General features: G+C 49.0%; 1 protein-coding gene across 2 annotated transcripts in view; it reads left to right on the top strand.

Moving 5' to 3' along the window:
* The first annotated feature begins 2,049 nt into the window (after window positions 1-2,049).
* Window positions 2,050-19,785, top strand: part of LOC120944195 (tubulin alpha chain-like) — a 46,250-nt gene continuing 28,514 nt past the window's right edge. The window contains exon 1 of one of the 2 annotated variants that reach the window (XM_040358145.1): window positions 2,050-2,071. In XM_040358145.1, coding sequence (XP_040214079.1) covers window positions 2,069-2,071 — 3 coding nt within the window. In that variant the 5' untranslated portion in view covers window positions 2,050-2,068. Of the gene's footprint in view, window positions 2,072-18,897; window positions 19,021-19,785 lie in introns of those variants that run through there. The other variant, XM_040358144.1, reaches the window with a different exon arrangement.

Consider the following 19,785-nt stretch of genomic DNA (forward strand, 5'->3'; position numbering starts at 1 on the left):
TTTTTGACATTATCTTTGCACATTATCTTTCAGGTCTTTTCCTGCCTGCATGTGCGTCTTCTTCCACTAGATGGCAGATTTCCAAAGGAAATCTCTGGCACTTGAGTAAGCAGTAGATTACCATTAACAACTTGCCTACAGGGCACTATCACCCCCTTCCTGCCCAGGCCAATTTTCAGCTTTCACCGCAGTCACACTTTGAATGACAAATGCGCGATCATGCTACACTGTAACCATGTGACATGTTTATCACTATCTTCACACAAATAGAGCTTTCTTTTGGTGGTATTTAATCACTGCTGGGTTTTTTATTTTTTACTAAAAAAGAAAAAAAAAAGACAGGAAAAAAAAAAAGTTACTTAGTTTCTGTCAGTATGTTTTGGAAATAAGTATTTTTTATCTTCACTGGTATGCGCTGATGAGGCAGCACTCATGGACACTGATGAGGTGGCACTTATAGGTACTGATGAGGCAGCACTTATAATGATGAGGCAGCACTGATAAGGAGGCACCAATATGCCGCACTTATGGGCACTGATAGGTGGCACTAATGAGCATTGATAGGTGGCACTGGTGGGCATTGATAGGCGGCACTGATAGGGAGCACGGACGAGCATTGAGGGGCATCACTTATGGGCACTGATTGGTGGCACTCGTGGGCACTGATTGCTGGCACTGGTGGGCACTGATTGCTGGCACTGGTGGCGCTGTATTGTAATCAGGGCACTGATGATCACGGGGGACTATGCCATGGAGGGTCTGAGTGCAGGGGGGGACCGTGCCGTGGAGGGGCTGAGTGTGGGGGGACTGTGCCATGGAGGGGCTGGGTGCAGGGGAACTGTGCCATGGGGGCTGATTGCGGGGGGACCATGCCGTGGAGGTGCTTATTGCGGGGGGACCTTACCATGGGGGGGATGAGTGCAGGGGATTGTGCTGTGGAGGGGCTGAGTGTTGGGGGACCGTGCCGTGGAAGGCCTGAGTGTGGGGGGATCATGCCGTGGAGGGGCTGAGTGCTGGGGGACCGTGCTGTGTTGGGGCTGAGTGCGGGGGGACCGTGCTGTGTTGGGGCTGAGTGCGGGGGAACCGTGCTGTGTTGGGGCTGAGTGCGGGGGGACCGTGCTGTGTTGGGGCTGAGTGCGGTAGGACTGTGCCGTGGAGGGGCTGAGTGCGGAGGGGACGTGGCGTGGAGGGGCTGAGTGCGGGGGGACCGTGCTGTGTTGGGGCTGAGTGCGGGGGGACCGTGCTGTGTTGGGGCTGAGTGCGGTAGGACTGTGCCGTGGAGGGGCTGAGTGCGGAGGGGACGTGGCGTGGAGGGGCTGAGTGCGGAGGGGACGTGGCGTGGAGGGGCTGAGTGCGGGGGGACCATGCCGTGAAGGGGCTGACTGCAGGGGGAATGTGCCGTGGAGGGGCTGAGTGCGGTAGGACCGTGCCGTGGAGGGGCTGAGTGCGGATGGACCGTACCGTGGAGGGGCTGAGTGCAGAGGGGCCGTGCCGTGGAGGGGCTGAGTGCAGAGGGGCCGTGCCGTGGAGGGGCTGAGTGCAGAGGGGCCGTGCCGTGGAGGGGCTGAGTGCAGAGGGGCCGTGCCGTGGAGGGGCTAAGTGCAGAGGGGCCGTGCCGTGGAGGGGCTGAGTGCGGAGGGGCCTTGCCGTGGAGGGGCTGAGTAATTACGTCATCCGTCGGGAAGGGGTTAATGCTCGTTCACAGTGGTTTATGCTAGTTTTTTTTTTTTTTACAGTTTAATAATCTGATTCATTGCAAAGCTCTGGCTCAGCAAACGAGAACAAAAACAAAGTGGCTCGGACAGACAACGGTATCTGGCTGCAGACTGGAGCTCCACTCTTGACAGGAAGTGCGGCTGTGACAGGAAACATGTGACAGGAAATGCAGAGGTGACAGGAAACATGTGACAGGAAATGCAGATGCGACAGGAAACATGTGACCTCCCACTTGTGTCTATTGGTTGTTTGTTGCATTAAAGTTGATTGAAAGGGGGGAAAAAAAACTTTGAGTGGAGGCCACCTGTTTCCCGTCGTGAGTGGAGCTCCAGTCTGCAGCCTTTTGAAGATAATGGTAAACATGACAAATAGAGGGGGGTGCATCTCCTTAACGGGGGCACAGACAGTAATAAAAACTGACAGGGGTTCTAATCTATCTCCACTCTATCCAAAACAAAAAACAAATTGTCTTTAGTTATACTTTAATACCAAATGTCTTAAAGCAGAGGTAAATTTTAAATTGAAAAACAGATGACCAGTAGGAAATACAGACCAGTAGATTGTGGTCAGGTGACTGGTAGATCGCGGTCTGGGCTTGCTGACCCGCCATTCCAGAGCATCAAAGTGCAATGCAGAGGGAATACTAGTAAAGTTGGCGTTGTAGTAGGGAGCAAGAGCGTGTAAGGCGATGCCTCCTCTGTAGTGCCCTCTCCTGTCCCATGCGGAGTGAGCCCAACTGCACTCCATATCTTATCCCGGCTAGCCGCTCTCCAGATTGGTGGCGGCAGCAGGAAAGAGGAGATCTTCAGGTCGGTGTGAAGCAATACACCGGGTATTATTATAAAGGATTTATATAGTGCCAACAGTTTGTGGTGTGTGTCTATTATATACAATGTATGTGTATCCTGCGTGATGTGTATACAATGTATCGTATGCAATGTGGGTGGTACAATGTATCGGAGGGGTGAATTGTCTGATCCCCCTTCTATCTATCTAGCTATCACATGGGGGGGGGAGGTGGGGTGAATTGTCCAATCCCCCCCCCCCCCCCCCCCCCATAGTATAGAATTGCTTTTACACTGATGCGCTGCGGCTTACGCACCCCGTGGGTGCCGTGTACCTGGAGCTTTCCTGCGCATAGCAGTAGACTTCTATAATATCCCGCAGGTTTGGTGCATTTTCTGAAAGCACACCAAGGCCCGGATTCACAAAGACTTACAACGGCGTATCAGTAGATACGCCGTCGTAAGTCCGAATGCGGCGCCATCGTATCTATAAGCGTATTCTCAATCTGAGATACGCTTATCTGTTGCTAAGATACGACCGGCGTAAGTCTCCTACGCCGTTGTATCTTTGCTGCATATTTACGCTGGCCGCGTGTACGTTGATTTACACCTAGAATATGCAATTGCCGTAGATATGCCGATTCATGAACGTACGTCCGTCGCAATTAGTTACGCCGTTTACGTAAGACATACGCCGGCGTAAAGATAAAGCTGCTCTCTAGGTGGCGCAGCCCATGCAAGGTATGGACGTCGGAACAAGTGTATCTTTTTACGTTGTTTACGTAAGCCGTATACGTGAATGGGGCTGTGCGTAGGTTCCGTTAACGTCACAGGCATTGAGCCAGCGTATCTTAGGGTGTAAATTCGATGTGATACTGAGCATGCGCGCGCATGCGCCGTTCGTTTGCCCATACATCTACATGGGGTCACGCTTAATTTAAATACAACACGCCCACGACCTGCCTACTTTAAAATACGCGCGCTTACGCCGGCCCATCTACGCTACGCCGCCGCAACTTAGGACGCAAGTGCTTTGTGAAGACTGCACTTGCCTCTCTAAGTTGCGGCGATGTAGCGTAAATAAGATATGCTACGCCCACACAAAGTTACGCTGCCCTACGTGAATCTGGGCCCAAAACTCCTAAATGTAGGATATCGCAGAAGATAATGGCGAATCGCAGATAACCCAGGAAAGTCGCAGATGCACTGTGCTGCTCAGAACAGTAAGGGTTCGCTTAAATTTGCAGTTTGGGGGGGGGGGTGGTAAAACCCTATAGTTAAGGGGTTGTAAAGCTTTGTGTTTTTTCACCTTAATGCTAAAAACACCTTGCACTCTCTGACCCCACCGTTTTACTTGCCTGTTACTTTTCCCCCAGTTCTTGTGGGCTCTTCATTGAGTGATAGCAGCGCAGCCATTGGCTCCCACTGCTGTCAATCAAATCAATGACGCAGCGCCCATTGGCCGCCGACTGTATCACGCAGGAGCGTGCCCGCAAGCTAACCCCCCTTGGGAGAGCACTTCCCAGGGGGGGTTAGCTCTTGCGTGGAGGAGCCGAGACCTGAAAAAACACCTTGCACTCTCTGCCTCCCCCCCCCCAAACCACCGTTTTACTTGCCTAAGCCCCAAATCTCCGTGGGCGTGATCCCGCGTTACTTCCCCCCCCCAGCTCTTGTGGGCTCTTCATTGGGTGATTGATCGCAGCGCAGCCATTGGCTCCTGCTGCTGTCTTTCAAATAAATGACGTGGCGCCCATTGGCCCACTGACTGTATCACACGGGAGCGTGCCTGCAAGCTAACCCCCTTTGGGAGAGCGTCTCCCACAGGGGGGTTAGTTCTTGCGGGGAGGAGCCGAGACAGCCGCCGAGTTACCCCAGAAGACGAGGATCTGGGCCACTTTGTGCAAAACGAACTGCACAGTGAAGGCAAGTATGGTATGTATGTTTTTTTTTTATGAAACCTTAACAAACCCCTTTAAGACGTATTTTTAGCGTCCCAACTGCATCCCCTTTAGCTGCACTGGCCAGGGGTGTACACATGGCGCAGGTGCAGCAGGAGTCCTGTCATGGTTGGTGGGTGTAGCACCTGCCAGGCATGACCCGTTCAAGTAAATGAGGCCGCTCTGCAAATGCCCTGCAACCTTGTGCAGTACAGCAAACAGGCAGGCAGCGTTTTATCCAAATAAGGTAAAAAAGGAAATGCCTGAAAATGAAGGGAATCATTTGGGGACCCCCCCCAGATCACCAGAACTGGTCCCCATTTGAAGATTTCTCCTCTATTTCTTTTGTGTATAGTTGCAGTGTCTGCTTTACTTTTTTCCTACAATTGCTTAAAGGGTCAGTCCACCCAAAAGTGATAATCTGTCCTCCGTGGCCCTGCTCTGCCTGGCTCCTCCGTGGCCCAGGCGGCACCCCCTGCTCTGCCTGGCTCCTCCGTGGCCCAGGCGGCACCCCCTGCTCTGCCTGGCTCCTCCGTGGCCCAGGCGGCACCCCCTGCTCTGCCTGGCTCCTCCGTGGCCCAGGCGGCACCCCCTGCTCTGCCTGGCTCCTCCGTGGCCCAGGCGGCACCCCCTGCTCTGCCTGGCTCCTCCGTGGCCCAGGCGGCACCCCCTGCTCTGCCTGGCTCCTCCCTGGCCCAGGCAGCACCCCCTGCTCTGCCTGGCTCCTCCGTGGCCCAGACTGTCTTCAGTCTCAGATGCCTAGCCCTCCAAACCACAGGGGCTCTAAACTCCATATGAGCCCCAAATCCACACCACAAATGGTCTCAAAGATAACATTGCGCACACTACTGCAATACAGTCCACCCCAAAGAACAGCCCCAGTCTTTCAGCTCCCTCTATTACAATGACACCAACACCGCAGCATTTTTTCCTCCCACTTTGAGCCTCTTTAGTGAACTTTGGCGACACCCACCATTTGGTATCTCACTCTATGCATGCTATTGACCTCGCCCCTGCTTTACCCATGTGTACAATTCACACAATTGAGCTATCGGGGTTAGAGGTCGACCGATATGGGCTTTTCTCTGGCCGATGCCGATATTTAGAAATTGCAGCGGCCGACAACCGATATATGATACCGATTTGTTTTGTTTTTTGGGCCGATATGTGCTGAAGCACCTGCAAAGCGATTCTGTAGCGGTGCTACATGGGCACATTTAACCTCTTCATCGGCCGCTAGCTGGGTTATATGTGCCCCACTAGCAGCCAAATAGCGCCGCTAAAATGATGGTAAAGTGCTGCTAAAAATAGCGGCATTTTACCGTCAACGGCTACCCACTCCAGTGTGAAAGCAGCAGAGTTCCGCCGTAAAAAAAAAGTCAGCAGCTACAAATACTGCAGCTGCTGACTTTTAATATATGGACACTTACCTGTCCTGGGCGCCCGCGATGTCGGCACTGTAAGGCTTTTTCCGGCGTAAAGTTACCCCTGCTATATGAGGCGTATCCTATGTTAAGTATGGACGTCGTTCCCGCGTCGAATTTTGAAAATTTTGCGTAAGTCGTTCGCGAATAGGGCTGTACGTAAGTTACGTTCACGTCTAAGGCCCCGTACTCACGAGCATACATGTCCGCGGACCAGTTTCAGCAGACATGTTTGGCCGTGTGTAGGCCCAAACGGACCATTTTCGGGCGGATCGGAAAGGTTTCCAGCGGACAACTGTTTCCTGGACTTGCTTTAAAACAGTCCGCTGGAAACCTGTCCGCCCGGACATGTACGGTCGTCTGTACAGACCTACCGTACATGTCCTGCCGCCCGCCATCCCTCGCATGCGTCGAATGACTTCGACGCATGCGTGGAAGCATTTTAAAGGCAGGCCGCCCACGTCGCCGCGACACCGCGTCATCGATGAGGCGACACCGCGGACACGCCCCGCGTATTGTTTACGCGCGGACCTCTGTTCGATGGTGTGTACAGCCATCGAACAGAAGTCCCCGGGCAGACATGTTCGATGAAAACGGTCCGCGGACCGGTTTCATCGGACATGTCTGATCGTGAGTACAAGGCCTAAAGCATTGACGATTTGCGTATTTACGTCAAATACGTGGGGTCACAGTGAATTTAAATAAAACGCGCCCACATCATCCACATTTGAATTAGGCGGGCTTACGCCGATCCAAATACGTTACGCCGCCGTAACTTGGGGCGCAAGTTCTTTCTGAATACGGAACTTGCGCCCTAATTTGCGGCGTAACGTATACGTTACGCCCGCCGCAAAGATACACCATTGTATCTGAATCCGGGCCTTAGTCTTTAAATGGTTAAAATAGTTCAGTCCTTTGATAAAAGCAGCAAAGAGATACAATGTTTCCACTTACCAGAGATGTTCAGACTTGGCAGGCTGCCCATATAGGAGAGACAAGTCACTCCACAGGGAGACTTCAGGCAACCTGCATTGACTTCTATTACAGAAGTCATTGGCAAGTCGCACTGAAGTTTTAATGGGCCTTTTTTTTCAGCACAATCGACCGATGCCGATAACTTCATACAAAGCAAATATACACTTATTAGGATTTTTTATTTATTTACCAAAGACATGTAGCGGAATAGATCAGTGGTTTCCAACATTTGTTCACTGGGGTAACCCTGATTTTTTTACGTCGTTTGCGTTCGGCTTTTTCCGGCGTAAAGTTACCCCTGCTATACGAGGCGTATGCTATGTTAAGTATGGACGTCGTTCCCGCGTCGAATTTTTAAAATTTAAAAAAAAAGAAAGCTCTATTTATGGGGGGGGGGGGGGGGGAGGACATCAATTTTGTTTGGGTACAATGTCGCACGACCGCTCATGTATGAACAGAAGATCAATCATTTCCCCATGTCAGTCCACCCCCCCCCCTACAGTTAGAACACACCCAGGGAACATACTTCACCCCTTCCCCGCCCCCTAGTGTTAACCCCTTCACTGCCAGTGGCATTTTTATAGTAATCTAATGCATTTTTATAGCACTGATCGCTATAACAATGCCAATGGTCCCAAAAATGTGTCAAGTGTGCCATAATGTCACAGTACCGAAAAAAAAAAACGATAATCGCCGCCATTACTAGTAAAAAAAAAACATATATATTAAAAATACCCCCTATTTTGTAAACGCTATAACTTTTGCGCAAACCAATCAATAAACGCTGCTTGCGATTTTTTTATTTTTTATTTTTTTTACGAAAAATATGTAGAAGAATACGTATCGGCCTAAACTAAGGAAAAAAATGTTTTTTATATATTTTTTGGGGGATATTTTATTATAGCAAAAAGTAAAAAATATTGCATTTTTTTTCAAAATTGTCGCTCTAGTTTTGTTTATAGCGCAAAAAATGCAGAGGTGATCAAATACCACCAAATGAAAGCTCTATTTGTGGGGGGGGGAAAGGACGCCAATTTTGTTTGGGAGCCACGTCGCACGACCGCGCAATTGTCAGTTAAAGCGACGCAGTTGCGAATCGCAAAAAGTACTCTGGTCTTTGACCAGCAATATGGTCCGGGGGTTAAGTGGTTAAAGGAATCCATTTAGAAAACAAAAACAAACCTTCACAACCCCATTAAGTGGTTAAGCATATGTTAATTGTGAAGGAGGATGCCACAGTGCTTTTATAGAATATATTATACAGTATTTACATTTGTATACATTACTATTTGTGGAGTAAATAAGCGGTATGTAACATTTTGACTTGTGGTTTCTGTTGGAGGAACTTCCCCCGGGCGTGTGAAAAATGAAAGTCGCCAGCTATATATACACTGTAGCTGCTGACTTGTAAGAAGCACATACTTCTCATTCCAAGAAGTTCAGTTCTGTCTTCTACGCAGCGGATTTTACTTAGGACTCTGGATCTTCTGTGCCACCATCTTGAATGAATGAATGAATGAAAACTTATATAGCGCAACACATGCAAACTTAATCGCCTCTGGGCGCTTGTTGTTCCTGTCTCCTTTGGTATCAAAAGAGATGAGTCTTGATCTTTCTCCTGAACGCCAAGTGGTTCTCCTCCAACCGAATGCTGGTTGGTAAAGCGTTCCATAGCCAGCTTTCAGTTCCTAATTATTCCTAGCTGGCCCCTACTGAGCATGCATGGGATGGTGGACTGCTGTGAGACTGATCCTGTAGCCTCCTGGGATAGGCAGGGGGGTCCAAGGGAACGGCATCCTTGCCTAGGCGAGGAATAAGGAAGTGGGAGTGGGTATCATAAAAAAGACACTTGCCTCATACACAGGGCTGTCTTTAATGTTGATTGGACCCTGGGCAATTTAACTCTCCACCTGCTCTGAGACATGCAATAGATTTCAGATAGACTTAAAATCAGTTTACTGCATCAGATCAGGCAGTGATTGCGATTGGTTGCCAGAGGTTACAGCATATCATTACCACTTACTGACTGGTTGCTAGAGGTTACAGCACACATTACGGCTCACTGATTAGTTGCTAGAGGTTACAGCACATGATTTCTTCTTTGGTTGCTAGAGATTACAGTACAGTAATACTGCTCACTGATTGTTTGCTAGAGGTTACAGCACATCATCTCTTCACTGCAGAGGGGCATGATATTCATATGAATGCTGCATTTCTTTACATATGAATGCTGCTGCCCATGGCTATTTACATATGAATAAGTTATTTGCATGTAAACACAGAGGGCCATATCCACGTACCCTGGCGCATCTTTCCGTCCGGCGTAGCGTATCTATGATGCAGTACGCCGCCGTAACTTACAGCATATTTTTGGTATCCTGAAAGAATTTGCGCCGTAAGTTACGGCGGCGTAGTGTAACTTTGGCGGCGTAAGTGCGCGCAATTCAAATGGATGTGATGGGGGCGTGTTTTATGTAAATACGTCTTGACCCGACGTAAATGGCGTTTTTTTTTTTTGTACTGTGCATGCGCTGTCCGTAGGGGTATCCCAGTGCGCATGCTCGAAATTAACCCGCAACAAGCCAATGCTTACGACGTGAACGTCCTTCTACGCAAAGCCCTATTCGCGAACGACTTGCGCAAACGACGTAAAAAATTCAAATTTTGACGCGGGAACGACGGCCATACTTAACATAAGATACGCCTCATATAGCAGGGGTAACTATACGCCGGAAAAAGCCTTACGGAAACGACATAAAAAAATGCGCCGGCCCGACGTACGTTTGTGGATTTGCGTATATAATTTGCATACTCGACAGGGAAATCGACGGAAACGCCTCCTAGCGGCCAGCGTAAGAATGCACCTTAGATCGGACGGCGTACTAAGATGTACACCAGTCGGATCTAGCACAGCTTCAGGCGTATCTTGTTTTGTGGATACAAAACAAAGATACGCCGGAGCAAAATAGAAGTTACGCGGCGTATCAATAGATACGCCAGCGTAACTTCTTTGAGGATCTGGCCAAAGGTCTGCAGGTGAGTCATCTGTACGCAACAATAGGGCAGAGCTGGGCAGCATTAGTAGCAGCACTTCACACTGAGATATCAGGACATGGCAAAGGACTAAAACGTTAAGGGAATTTAAACTGGGATAGTTGGCAAGTATGAGGCAGCTGCTTTGGGCCCCACAGCAGTGGCAGGGCCCAGAGCAGCTGCCCCTTTTGCCCTGCCATAAAGATGGCCCTGCTCACACTCCCTCCCTCACAGTCGCCCACTATGGCCCATGCATGATATGGTGGAATGCAATGAGACTAGTCTGTATTATCCTGGGATGCAGGCAGGGGAGTCCAAGGTGAACCCATCCTTGCCAAGGAATAAGGAAGTGGGAACAGGTGCCATTAAAAAACGACAATTGCCCCTTACACCTGTGCCCCTTGACATTTATAGAGCGATCAGTGCTATAAATATGCACTGAATACTAGGTAAATGTCACTGGCAGGAAAGGGGGTTAACACTAGGGGGTGATCAAGGGGTTAATTGTGTTGCCTAATGTGTGTTCCAACTGTGGGGGGGGGGCTGGGACTCGCTATAGGAGATGACAGATCGTATTTTCTACTTTGTAGAAAGACACGATCTGTCCTTCTCTCCTCAGACCGCACAGGGATTTGTGTGTTTACACACAAACCCCGTGCTCCCGCTCGTGCACGCGATCACATCCCCCCCCTGCCCCCCCCTCCTGCCGCCATCCGGTGCTTCTCCGGGCTGCTCTCCCATGCCATCGGGGACCCGGAGAGCGAATCGGAAAGCATAGATGACTGGTAACCAGATGGTCACCCAGGGCTGTCTTAATGAGAAGGCACACCTGGGCACTGTCCAGGGGCCCTAGCTGCATGGGCAGCCCCTGCACTTTCCCCAAAGCTGCTGGTCTTTGAGCCCATGCTGCCCTGAAATTGGGGCCCCATGATGGCACTGAGAGTGATAGATACACAGGGGAGGCAGTCTGCCTCCTACCTACTTAATGTCTGTTTACCTGCACTGTCATCATTGTAGGGGCCCCAGAGCATTACTTTGCCCAGGGGCCCATGACGCTATTAAGACAGCCCTGTGGTCACCAGTCATCTATATGACTGTCGGAGGCCCGGGCGCGACGATATGACATCACGCCTGGTACCCGGAAGTAAACAAAGCCGCAATCGCGGCTGTCGGCATGTGATCGTTTTTTGTTTTTTCACTGATTTCGTGCTTGTAAGCCTTGAGGAGAGATGTGAGGTCTTATTGACCCCGCCTCTCTCCATGAAGAGGACCTGTCACCAGAGCTTTTTTCCTCAGAAAATAGGTGCAGGAACTCAACCACGACCCTGTACAGATTTCAAAAACAGTAGAAGGGTCATAAAGGGGCATTAAATACCAGGATTGCATTACATACAGAGTGCAGAGTTCAGGGGGGTTACACACAGAGTGCAGAGCTGTCACTTGTAAACACAGAAGTCTGGTTTCTGTGTTTATAAGTGATTTGTGGTGAGCAGGCACCAAAGGGTCTGAGCCAAAGGTGGTGGAACTGAGTTCCTCCAAGTTCCCCCTGGAAAAAAAGCCCTGCCTGTCACACTGATTCCTATTACAAGGAATGTTTACATTCCTTGTAATAGGAATAAAAGTGATAAAAAAAAAAAGTGTAAAAAATAAGTCCAATAAAATTTAAAAAAAATTCCCCGTTCTCTCGCGCGCAGAAGCAAACACGCATGCAAGTCCCGCCCACATACGTAAACGCCGTTCAAACCCCACATGTGAGGTATCGTCTTCGTACGCCTTCGGATCTAAGATGCAATTCTTCGGCGTCCGCTGGGTGGCGTTCCTGACGTTTTCCGCGTCGAGTATGCAAATTGGCTATTTCCGACGATCCCCCTACTGTAATAACGACACCCGTCTTTCCTAAACAGAGCGTCTACAGCGGCTTATAAAGAGACGTTATTCAGGTTTGCACAACTTGAAGATTTCAGAAGATGCCAAAGTAAATATTGTTGAAACCTGGGGGAGGGGAAGACTGTGCAAGAGTGACTGCGGCTTGTGTTTCCTGCGTGCAATACCTGAATGGTACTGGGTTGGGCTGAAATTGCTATTCATGGCATCTATGGGAAAACTCCCGTGCCTGGCCTGAATTTTATTTATGTATATACTGAGCGCTTAGGTGAAGAGCACATTTCCTAGTTCTCAGGTTGAAAAACAAAAACCTCCCCCGAACTTCCAAAGACGGTCAGAACTACTGTTGCCGGTAACCGCTTCAACCATTCATTTTTCTTGCAGCAATTTTATTTTTTTTCCTTTTTTTGGGATAAAGATTTTACATGAATAAATGGCTGATTAGAAGCACCCCTGTCAGTGATAAATGGTTTGTCTCGTCCCTGTAAACTGATATATTCTGCAGGAGAGCTTGTTCTTTTGAAAAACAAGACTTGCTGACCAGATCAGATGAAAATAGATAAAAAAAAAGCCTAAAGAAAACGAATCACGTCTAAAGCTGCATTCACACCTAGGTGTACAAAATCGCAGCGTTTTGTCCCGCGATTTGCGGCGACAAAACGCAGCGATTGTGAATGCAGCCTTCACCCCCTCTATGGAGATGGTTCACATCTCCTATGCCGAACGCCGCCTGAAAAAAAGGTCCGGGACTTTTTTTCTGGCGTACAGCGTTCGGCGTGGAGATGTGAACCATCTCCATAGAGGTGCATGTTAAATCATCCCTCCAGCGTCTCGGGGCTGCAGCGGCGTCGCACTACAGGCGTATATACGCCTAGGTGTGAACGGGGGCTAAGAATTGATAAGCTGCAACAGAATGTTTGCTTTTGGGTTTAACCCCTTCCCGCCCGCGCTATAGCCAAAAGATGTCCTCCTGTGTTCGTGCTGCCCACGTGTCAGTTTGGCCGATCGGAGTAAAGGGCCAATCACAGCGGCTCTTTACCACGTGATCAGCTGTCAGCCAATGAGATTCTGATTTTTTTATTTTTTTTGCAAAAAAATAAAAATCCAGCGGTGATTAAATCCCACCAAAACAGAGCTCCATTTGTGTGAAAAATTATAAAAATGTCATACGGGTGCATTGTATAATGCTTTAACCACTCGCCAACCCGCTCACAGTATTTTTACTGCGAGCGGGCGGCAGCTGCAGGCACCAGTACGATCCTGGTGGACACGGTGGACCAAGGTGCTTGCAACTTTCATGTGATCGATTTGATTGGTCATAGCGATCACATGATTACAATATAAACAAAACCGTCACAAATGGCTTCTATTCGTGACTGTTTTGCATACTATTGTAATGCTGTGAATGTGAAAATCCCTGATCACCCCTTGGTATAGTCTATCTATCTATCTATCTAGATCTCTTTCAGCCTCTCTGTGCCCATCAATTGCAGCCTCTCTGTGCCCATCGGTAGCTCATTAAGTGGACAAGCTTTTTAGCAAATCCCTCAACAAATCTTCTGTAATTGGCGCAGAATCCCAGAAATGACCTAAGCTCAGTCACATTAGTAGGCCTCAGCCAGGAGGTGACAGCTTCTAGCTTCTGGGGGTTGTGGCCACTCCCTTGGCAGACACAATGTGGCCAAGGTGGTTGACTGATAGTCGATAAAACTGGCACTTCTCCAGACACGGCTTCAACCCCTCGTCATGGAGTCTGTTCAGGACTTTGTCCAAATGCTCTTCATGTTCTTCCAAGGTCTTCCTGAAGACAATGTCTAGATATACCAAAACCGCGCTCAGGTTCATGTCACCCAGTCTTCTCCAGTAGTCTTTGGAAGGTAGCAGGGGCGCCAGACAGGCCTTGAGGCATGCGATTCGAATTCAAAGAATTCCACCAGGGTAATAAAAGTGGCCTTCTCCCAATCCTCAGAATGCATGGGGATTTGGTAGTACCCGCTCTTCCAAGTCAAGTACACTGAACCATTTTGCCCCTCACAGGCTCTGTAAGGCATCTTCGATCCTCAGGGTGGTATATTGGTCGGGAATGGTCTTTCGGTTCAGCATCCGGTAGTCAATACACAGCCTCAGTGACCCATTCTTCTTCCGTACCACCACTTTACGGGAAGTGTATGGACTTCAGGAATCTCGTATAATACCTGCACTCTTCAGTTCTGCCAGTTGTTCACATAGATCTTCCGAGTCCCCTAAAGGAATCCATCTGACTCTTTCTCTTTATGGCTTATCTTCTTGTAGACGGATCTGGTGTTGGGTGCGCTTTGCACACCCCACATCAAACTCACTCTTTGAGAATGCAGCCTGCCATATCAGGAGCTGAGTCTTGGCTCTTTCTTTCTATTCAGGTGAGAGAGGAATATTCTTCGGATAGAACTCCCCGACAGGGATTCCTTTCTTTTCTTTCCCCAAACCAAATCAGACGGTGGAAGAAGGAAAATCACCGCTCAAGGTGGGTCTGCTATAGGGTCATACACAGATGTAGGATTCCAAGGGTGCTGGCAGTGCACTAGGCAAGCATTGGCGTAAAATGAAGGATGGATGGCCGCACTCCAAACCAAACAGGTTGTCTTTATTTAAACAAACAGCAAAAACATACCAGATCACAGCAACAGAAACAGGAGGATAACCGACGTTTCGCACTGACTTAGTGCTTATTCATGGCTGACGGTGAGACTGGGGTAGCCGCATTCACGTCCATTGTCCCAGCAACATCCAAGCCGAGATCTTCACTGGCGAGGCCGTTATGTTGCGGACACCGACCAAGATCTTCCTGTGACTTCTTTGCAATGCTTTGGTTGAAACCACTTCAGGAATTATCACCACCCCCATCTTTTCTCTGTCCATCCAGTTCAATGACAATGAAAGGGTCTGGTTGCTTCCAATTAAGTTTGACAGATGCTTGTAAACGGGCCACTTCACCAGGCTGCAACACCTTCTCACACCGGTCCAATCGCCAGATCTTTCCCACTCCTTCAGCTGGGGCCTTCTGTTCTTGTACCAGGCGCTGATAGGCTTGTCTCAGCATGGGGTGCACACTTGTAGTTGTTGAAGTGCTATGCTCCAGAACATGCCCTACCGCCACAGCTAGGGGGAGAGTGTGGGACAGGGGGGCGGGCACAGGCAGCAGTGGCGGCTGGTGTTTTTGTATTTTATTTTTTCCATTTTGGGGGGTGGCAAACACCCGCCCCTGGTCAACTGGCAGTGACAAGTTGGGTCATCAAAGCCCCACACTTACCTCATCTAGGAAGCGGGTGGGCAGTGTGTCCAGGCAACTTTCTTCCTCCTCCTTTGGAGTGGATCATGCCAACTTCCACCATGCATCCCTCCTCCTCCTAGGCGTCCCAATATGATCGCCTGACCTTTCAGCCAATAGGGAAAGGGGTATCGGACCCGTCCTTTCTGATTGGTGGAGAGGCGATTCAGTGTTGGAAAAGCAAAATTAATATTCGCTTTTCTAACACACCTAGGTGGGCTCCGAGCACAATGCTCTGCGCCACAAGTCCACCCTATTTTGAAGCCTATGACTCTAATCAGGGGGTTAAAAAAAAAAAAAAAACACCCCCGCCGCTGTAATTCATGTGCCTGGCGTCCTGAAAGGGGCCGGATGCATGAATAGGGGGTGGCCACGGCAGCCGTGGATAGAATCTATCTATTCATTTATATAGAGGGGGCGGTGCTGCCCTTGTGCCCTTAATGACAAGCTGCCCCTGCCAGGCAGTAGGGGGAATTGAAGCCGCACATGGTGATTAGGATGTGCCCAGGCACACCTGGCACACTTCCTGCGCACACTTAAAAAAAAACTAAATAATTTTTCGCTTTCTTATATTTTCATAAATGTTTTTTTTTTTTTTTTTTTTTTTTTTTTTTACCATTACAATTTAAATTAAATAAATAATCCAGTATATTTACCATAGTTTGTAGACACTATAACTTGTGTGCAAACTAATCAATGTACACTTATTGGGATTTTTTTTATCACAAATATGTAGCAGAGTACATGACCTAAATTTAATATATATATATATATATATATATATATATATATATATATATATATATATATATAGCCCGGATTCACAGACACTGGCGCATATTATTTATGCCGGGTTAAGCGTATCGAATATACGCTACGCCGACGCAGTGCACAGAGGCAAGCACAGTGGGCCAGATTCACGTAGCCCGGGCGCAACTTAACTTTTCCGATTAAAGTTACACTGCCGCAATTTTTCCAAGTTGGTGCCCGATCCACAAAGCACTTACCTGGAAATTTGCGGCGGTGTATCCTAAATCTGGCCGGCGCAAGGCGGGCCAATTCAAATGGGGCGAGTCCCATTTAAATTTGGCGCACTCCCGCGCCGGACGTACTGCGCATGCTCCCGACGCAAATTTACCGACGTGCTTTGCCCGAAATTACGATGCGCCAAGGTTTTGTGAATCGCGACGGGTAAAAAAGAGTTGTGCCGGGGAAAAAAATAAATTAAAAAAAAAATTGACAGCGACGCGGGGAAGACGGGTACACTTTTACATGGTGTACTAACTTTACACATTGTAAAAGGTACCCTATCTTTGCGACGGCAAACTAACACTTAGGCGACTTAACGAAGGGGAAAAAGCTTTGTGGATCTCCGTAAGTGCTAATTTGTATACCCGACGCTGGTTTACGACGAGAACTCCCCCAAGCGGCGGCCGCGGTACTGCATCCTAAGATCCGACAGTGTAAGTCCATTTCACCTGTTGGATCTTAGGGATATCTATGCGTAACTGATTCTATGAATCAGCCGCATAGTTAGAAACAGAGATACGACGGCGTATCAGTAGATACGCCGTCGTATCTCTTTTGTGAATCTGGCCCAGTATTCACAAAGCAGTCGCTCTCAAATCTACGCTGGGTTTCCTCAGCGTAAGCCAGCGCAGGTGGAAGTGGGCGTGAGCCATGCTAATGAGGCGTGACCCCATGTAAATGAAGGACTGAGCGTCATAAATTTACGAATAACCTACGGCGCATGCGCCGTCACGTGGCCGCATCCCAGTGCGCATGCTCAGAATCACGTCGAATCACTGCCTACGACGTGAACGTAACCTACGCCTAGCCATATTCACGAACTACGTAAACGACATAAAATACGACGGCTGTGTTCCCTGGTCCATACCTTTGCATGAGTTGCGCCTCCTATATGGGGAATAACTTTACGCCAGACGTAAGTCTTGCGCAAACCACGTATATTATGCGCCAGCCGCAACTAAGTTCGTGAATCGCCGTATTTCACTCATTTGCATTGAAAATCAATGGGAGCGCCAGCATAAATATGGCCCATGATACTCCGGCGTAGGAAAGTTACGTTGGTCGGATGAAGCCTATTTTCAGGCGTATCTTGGGTTTTTTTGGTTCGGCGCATAGATAAGACGGCGCATATTTGTACTTACGACGGCGTATCTTGAGATACGTTGGCGTAAGTGCTTTGTGAATCCGGGCCTATATGTGTGTGTCTCGTTTTTTTATTTAAAAAAGACACTGGGGTAGATTCAGGTACAGCTGCGCGCTCCTTACGGAGGCGCAGTGTACCCTTTTTACCCTGCGCCTACGCAAATTATTTGAGCTACGCTTCATTCATGAAGCGGTAGCCATGTAATTTGCGTGGGCGCTCTTCAAAAATGCCCTGCGTAAGGGCGCCTAATGTAAATTATCCCGTAGTGGGCGGGAATCATTTAAATTGGGCGCGTTCCCGCGTAGAGCGCATGCTCCGTCGGGAAACTTTCCCGACGTGCATTGCGGTAAATGATGTCGCAAGGACGTCATTTGCTTCAAAGTGAACGTAAAAAATGGCGTCCAGCGCCATTCACGATTCACTTACGCAAACTACGTAAAATGTAAACCTCGCGACGCGGGAACGACGGGTATCCTTAGCATTGGCTGCGCCTGCTATTAGCAGGAGCAGCCTTACGCTAAACACGACGTACGCAAACTGCGTACGCAGGGCGCGCGTACCGTAGTGAATCGGCGTTGGTATGCAATTTGCATACTCTACGCTGACCATTACGGGAACGCCACCTAGCGGCCTGCGTAAGAATGCAGCCTAAGATATGAGGGCATAAGAAGCCTTATGCCATTCATATCTTAGGCTGCAGTCGGCGTAACGAGCTCTCTGAATCAGGAGAAGTCGTTACGCCGGCGCAAGTAAGCAATTGCGCTGCGTAACTATGGTTACGCAGACGCAATTGCTCTCTGAATCTGGGCCACTATATATAAAATGTTATTGTCTGTTTTTTTTTTATTTATTTTTTTATCAAAAACAATATAAAAAAAAATCAATATTGTTTTTGATTAAAAAAAAAACACTGTTAAAAAAAATAATAATAAAAAAATCTTTATAAATTTAGACCAATATGTATTCTGCTACATATTTTTGAGAATTTTTTTTTGCAGTTTATTTTTTGTGCTATATACACAAGCCAACAAAGTGATCAAATACCACCAAAAGAAATCTCTATTTGTGGGGGGGGGGGGGGGGGACATCAATTTTATTTGGGTACAGCGTCGCACGACTGCGCAATTGTCAGTTAAAATAACAGTGCCGTATTGCAAAAAAAAATTAAAATTGCCTGGTCAGGAAAGGGTAAAATCTTCCAGAGGGCAAGTGGTTTCATAGTAAGGAGAAATGGTGACATAAATGAAATGAAAAAATGAAATAAATACATGAAATAGTGAAACATTGTAACGGTTTTCATGTGTCACTGGCAACATTTGTAGCGATCAATATAAATAAATAGAAGTGTATTTTATGACATAAAGAGGGGGAGAGGATGCAGAAAACTGACCTCTCTGGATGACAGTCAGGTACTCTTCAACCTCACCTGCTTCCCCCGCCCCTCTCACCACGGCCCCTCCCACTTTCTCGAGGCTGCTAAGCCTATGCATGAGGCCCCCCCCTTAGCAGCCTCGAGAAAGTGGGAGGGTGTGGCACAGGCTCCTCCCTCTCTCCCTCCCCCGCCAGGATAAGCCCGCTGCGCTCACACCATAGAAAAGGGGGCGTGGCGGTGACTCCACTTCCGAGGCGTGCCCTCGCTCGCAGCCGGCCCCTCCCTCCTTGATATGACAGCTTGCTGCGCAGTCTGCAGCTCACTTCTCACAGAGATCCGTCACACAGGCTCCGGTGAGAACTCACCCCATCCACTGCCGATCCTACACCGACACCGGACACATCCGACATCATGGTGAGTCATCGGCCCGGCCGCAACGTGGACGACATCCCCTTTAAATGATTTGAGCCTTTTTATTTTTCTGCCGCCGGATTGGGCGGGTTTGCGGTCTGTAGCAATGCGTGTTGGGCTCCAAAATCCCCCCCCCCCCCCAGTGGTGTGGGGACTACAGCCCCCCCAGCCTTGTGGGACTACAACCCCCCCCCCCCCCCAGCATTGAGGGGCTACAAACCCCCCCCCCCAGAATTGTGGGATTACACCCCCCCCAGCGGTGTGGGGACTACACCCCCCCCCAGAATTGTGGGATTACACCCCCCCCCCAGCGGTGTGGGGACTACACCCCCCCCCCAGCATTGAGGGACTACTACCCCCAGCATTGAGGGGCTACAACCCAACCCCCCCAACATTGTGGGATTGCAACCCCCCCCCCCCCCAGCGGTGTGGGACTTTTAGCTGGTAGATTGCATTGTCATCTCAGCGTGGTGATGGTGTTGGTGGGGGGATGGGAGAGGGGGGGGAGGGGGTGGCAGCAGATCTCGGCGATCTCCACCAGGGGGACAGACCTGCCTGATGAAATGTTTTGTTGCAGGGAGTGTCGGTGACGTCACACGTGTCGCCACAAATGCTGCTGCATGGAAGACCCGATTTTTCTCCTCCATCCTGGTTGTTATACACCATACAATCTGATTTGTATAATCTTCACCTCCTGGAAGATTTACCCCCCTCCCTCCCCTTTCATGACCAGGCAATTTTTTTTTTTTTTTTGCAATAGGGCACTGC

This window comes from Rana temporaria, chromosome 6, assembly GCF_905171775.1.
Source record: "Rana temporaria chromosome 6, aRanTem1.1, whole genome shotgun sequence".
In the NCBI taxonomy this organism is placed as follows: domain Eukaryota; kingdom Metazoa; phylum Chordata; class Amphibia; order Anura; family Ranidae; genus Rana; species Rana temporaria.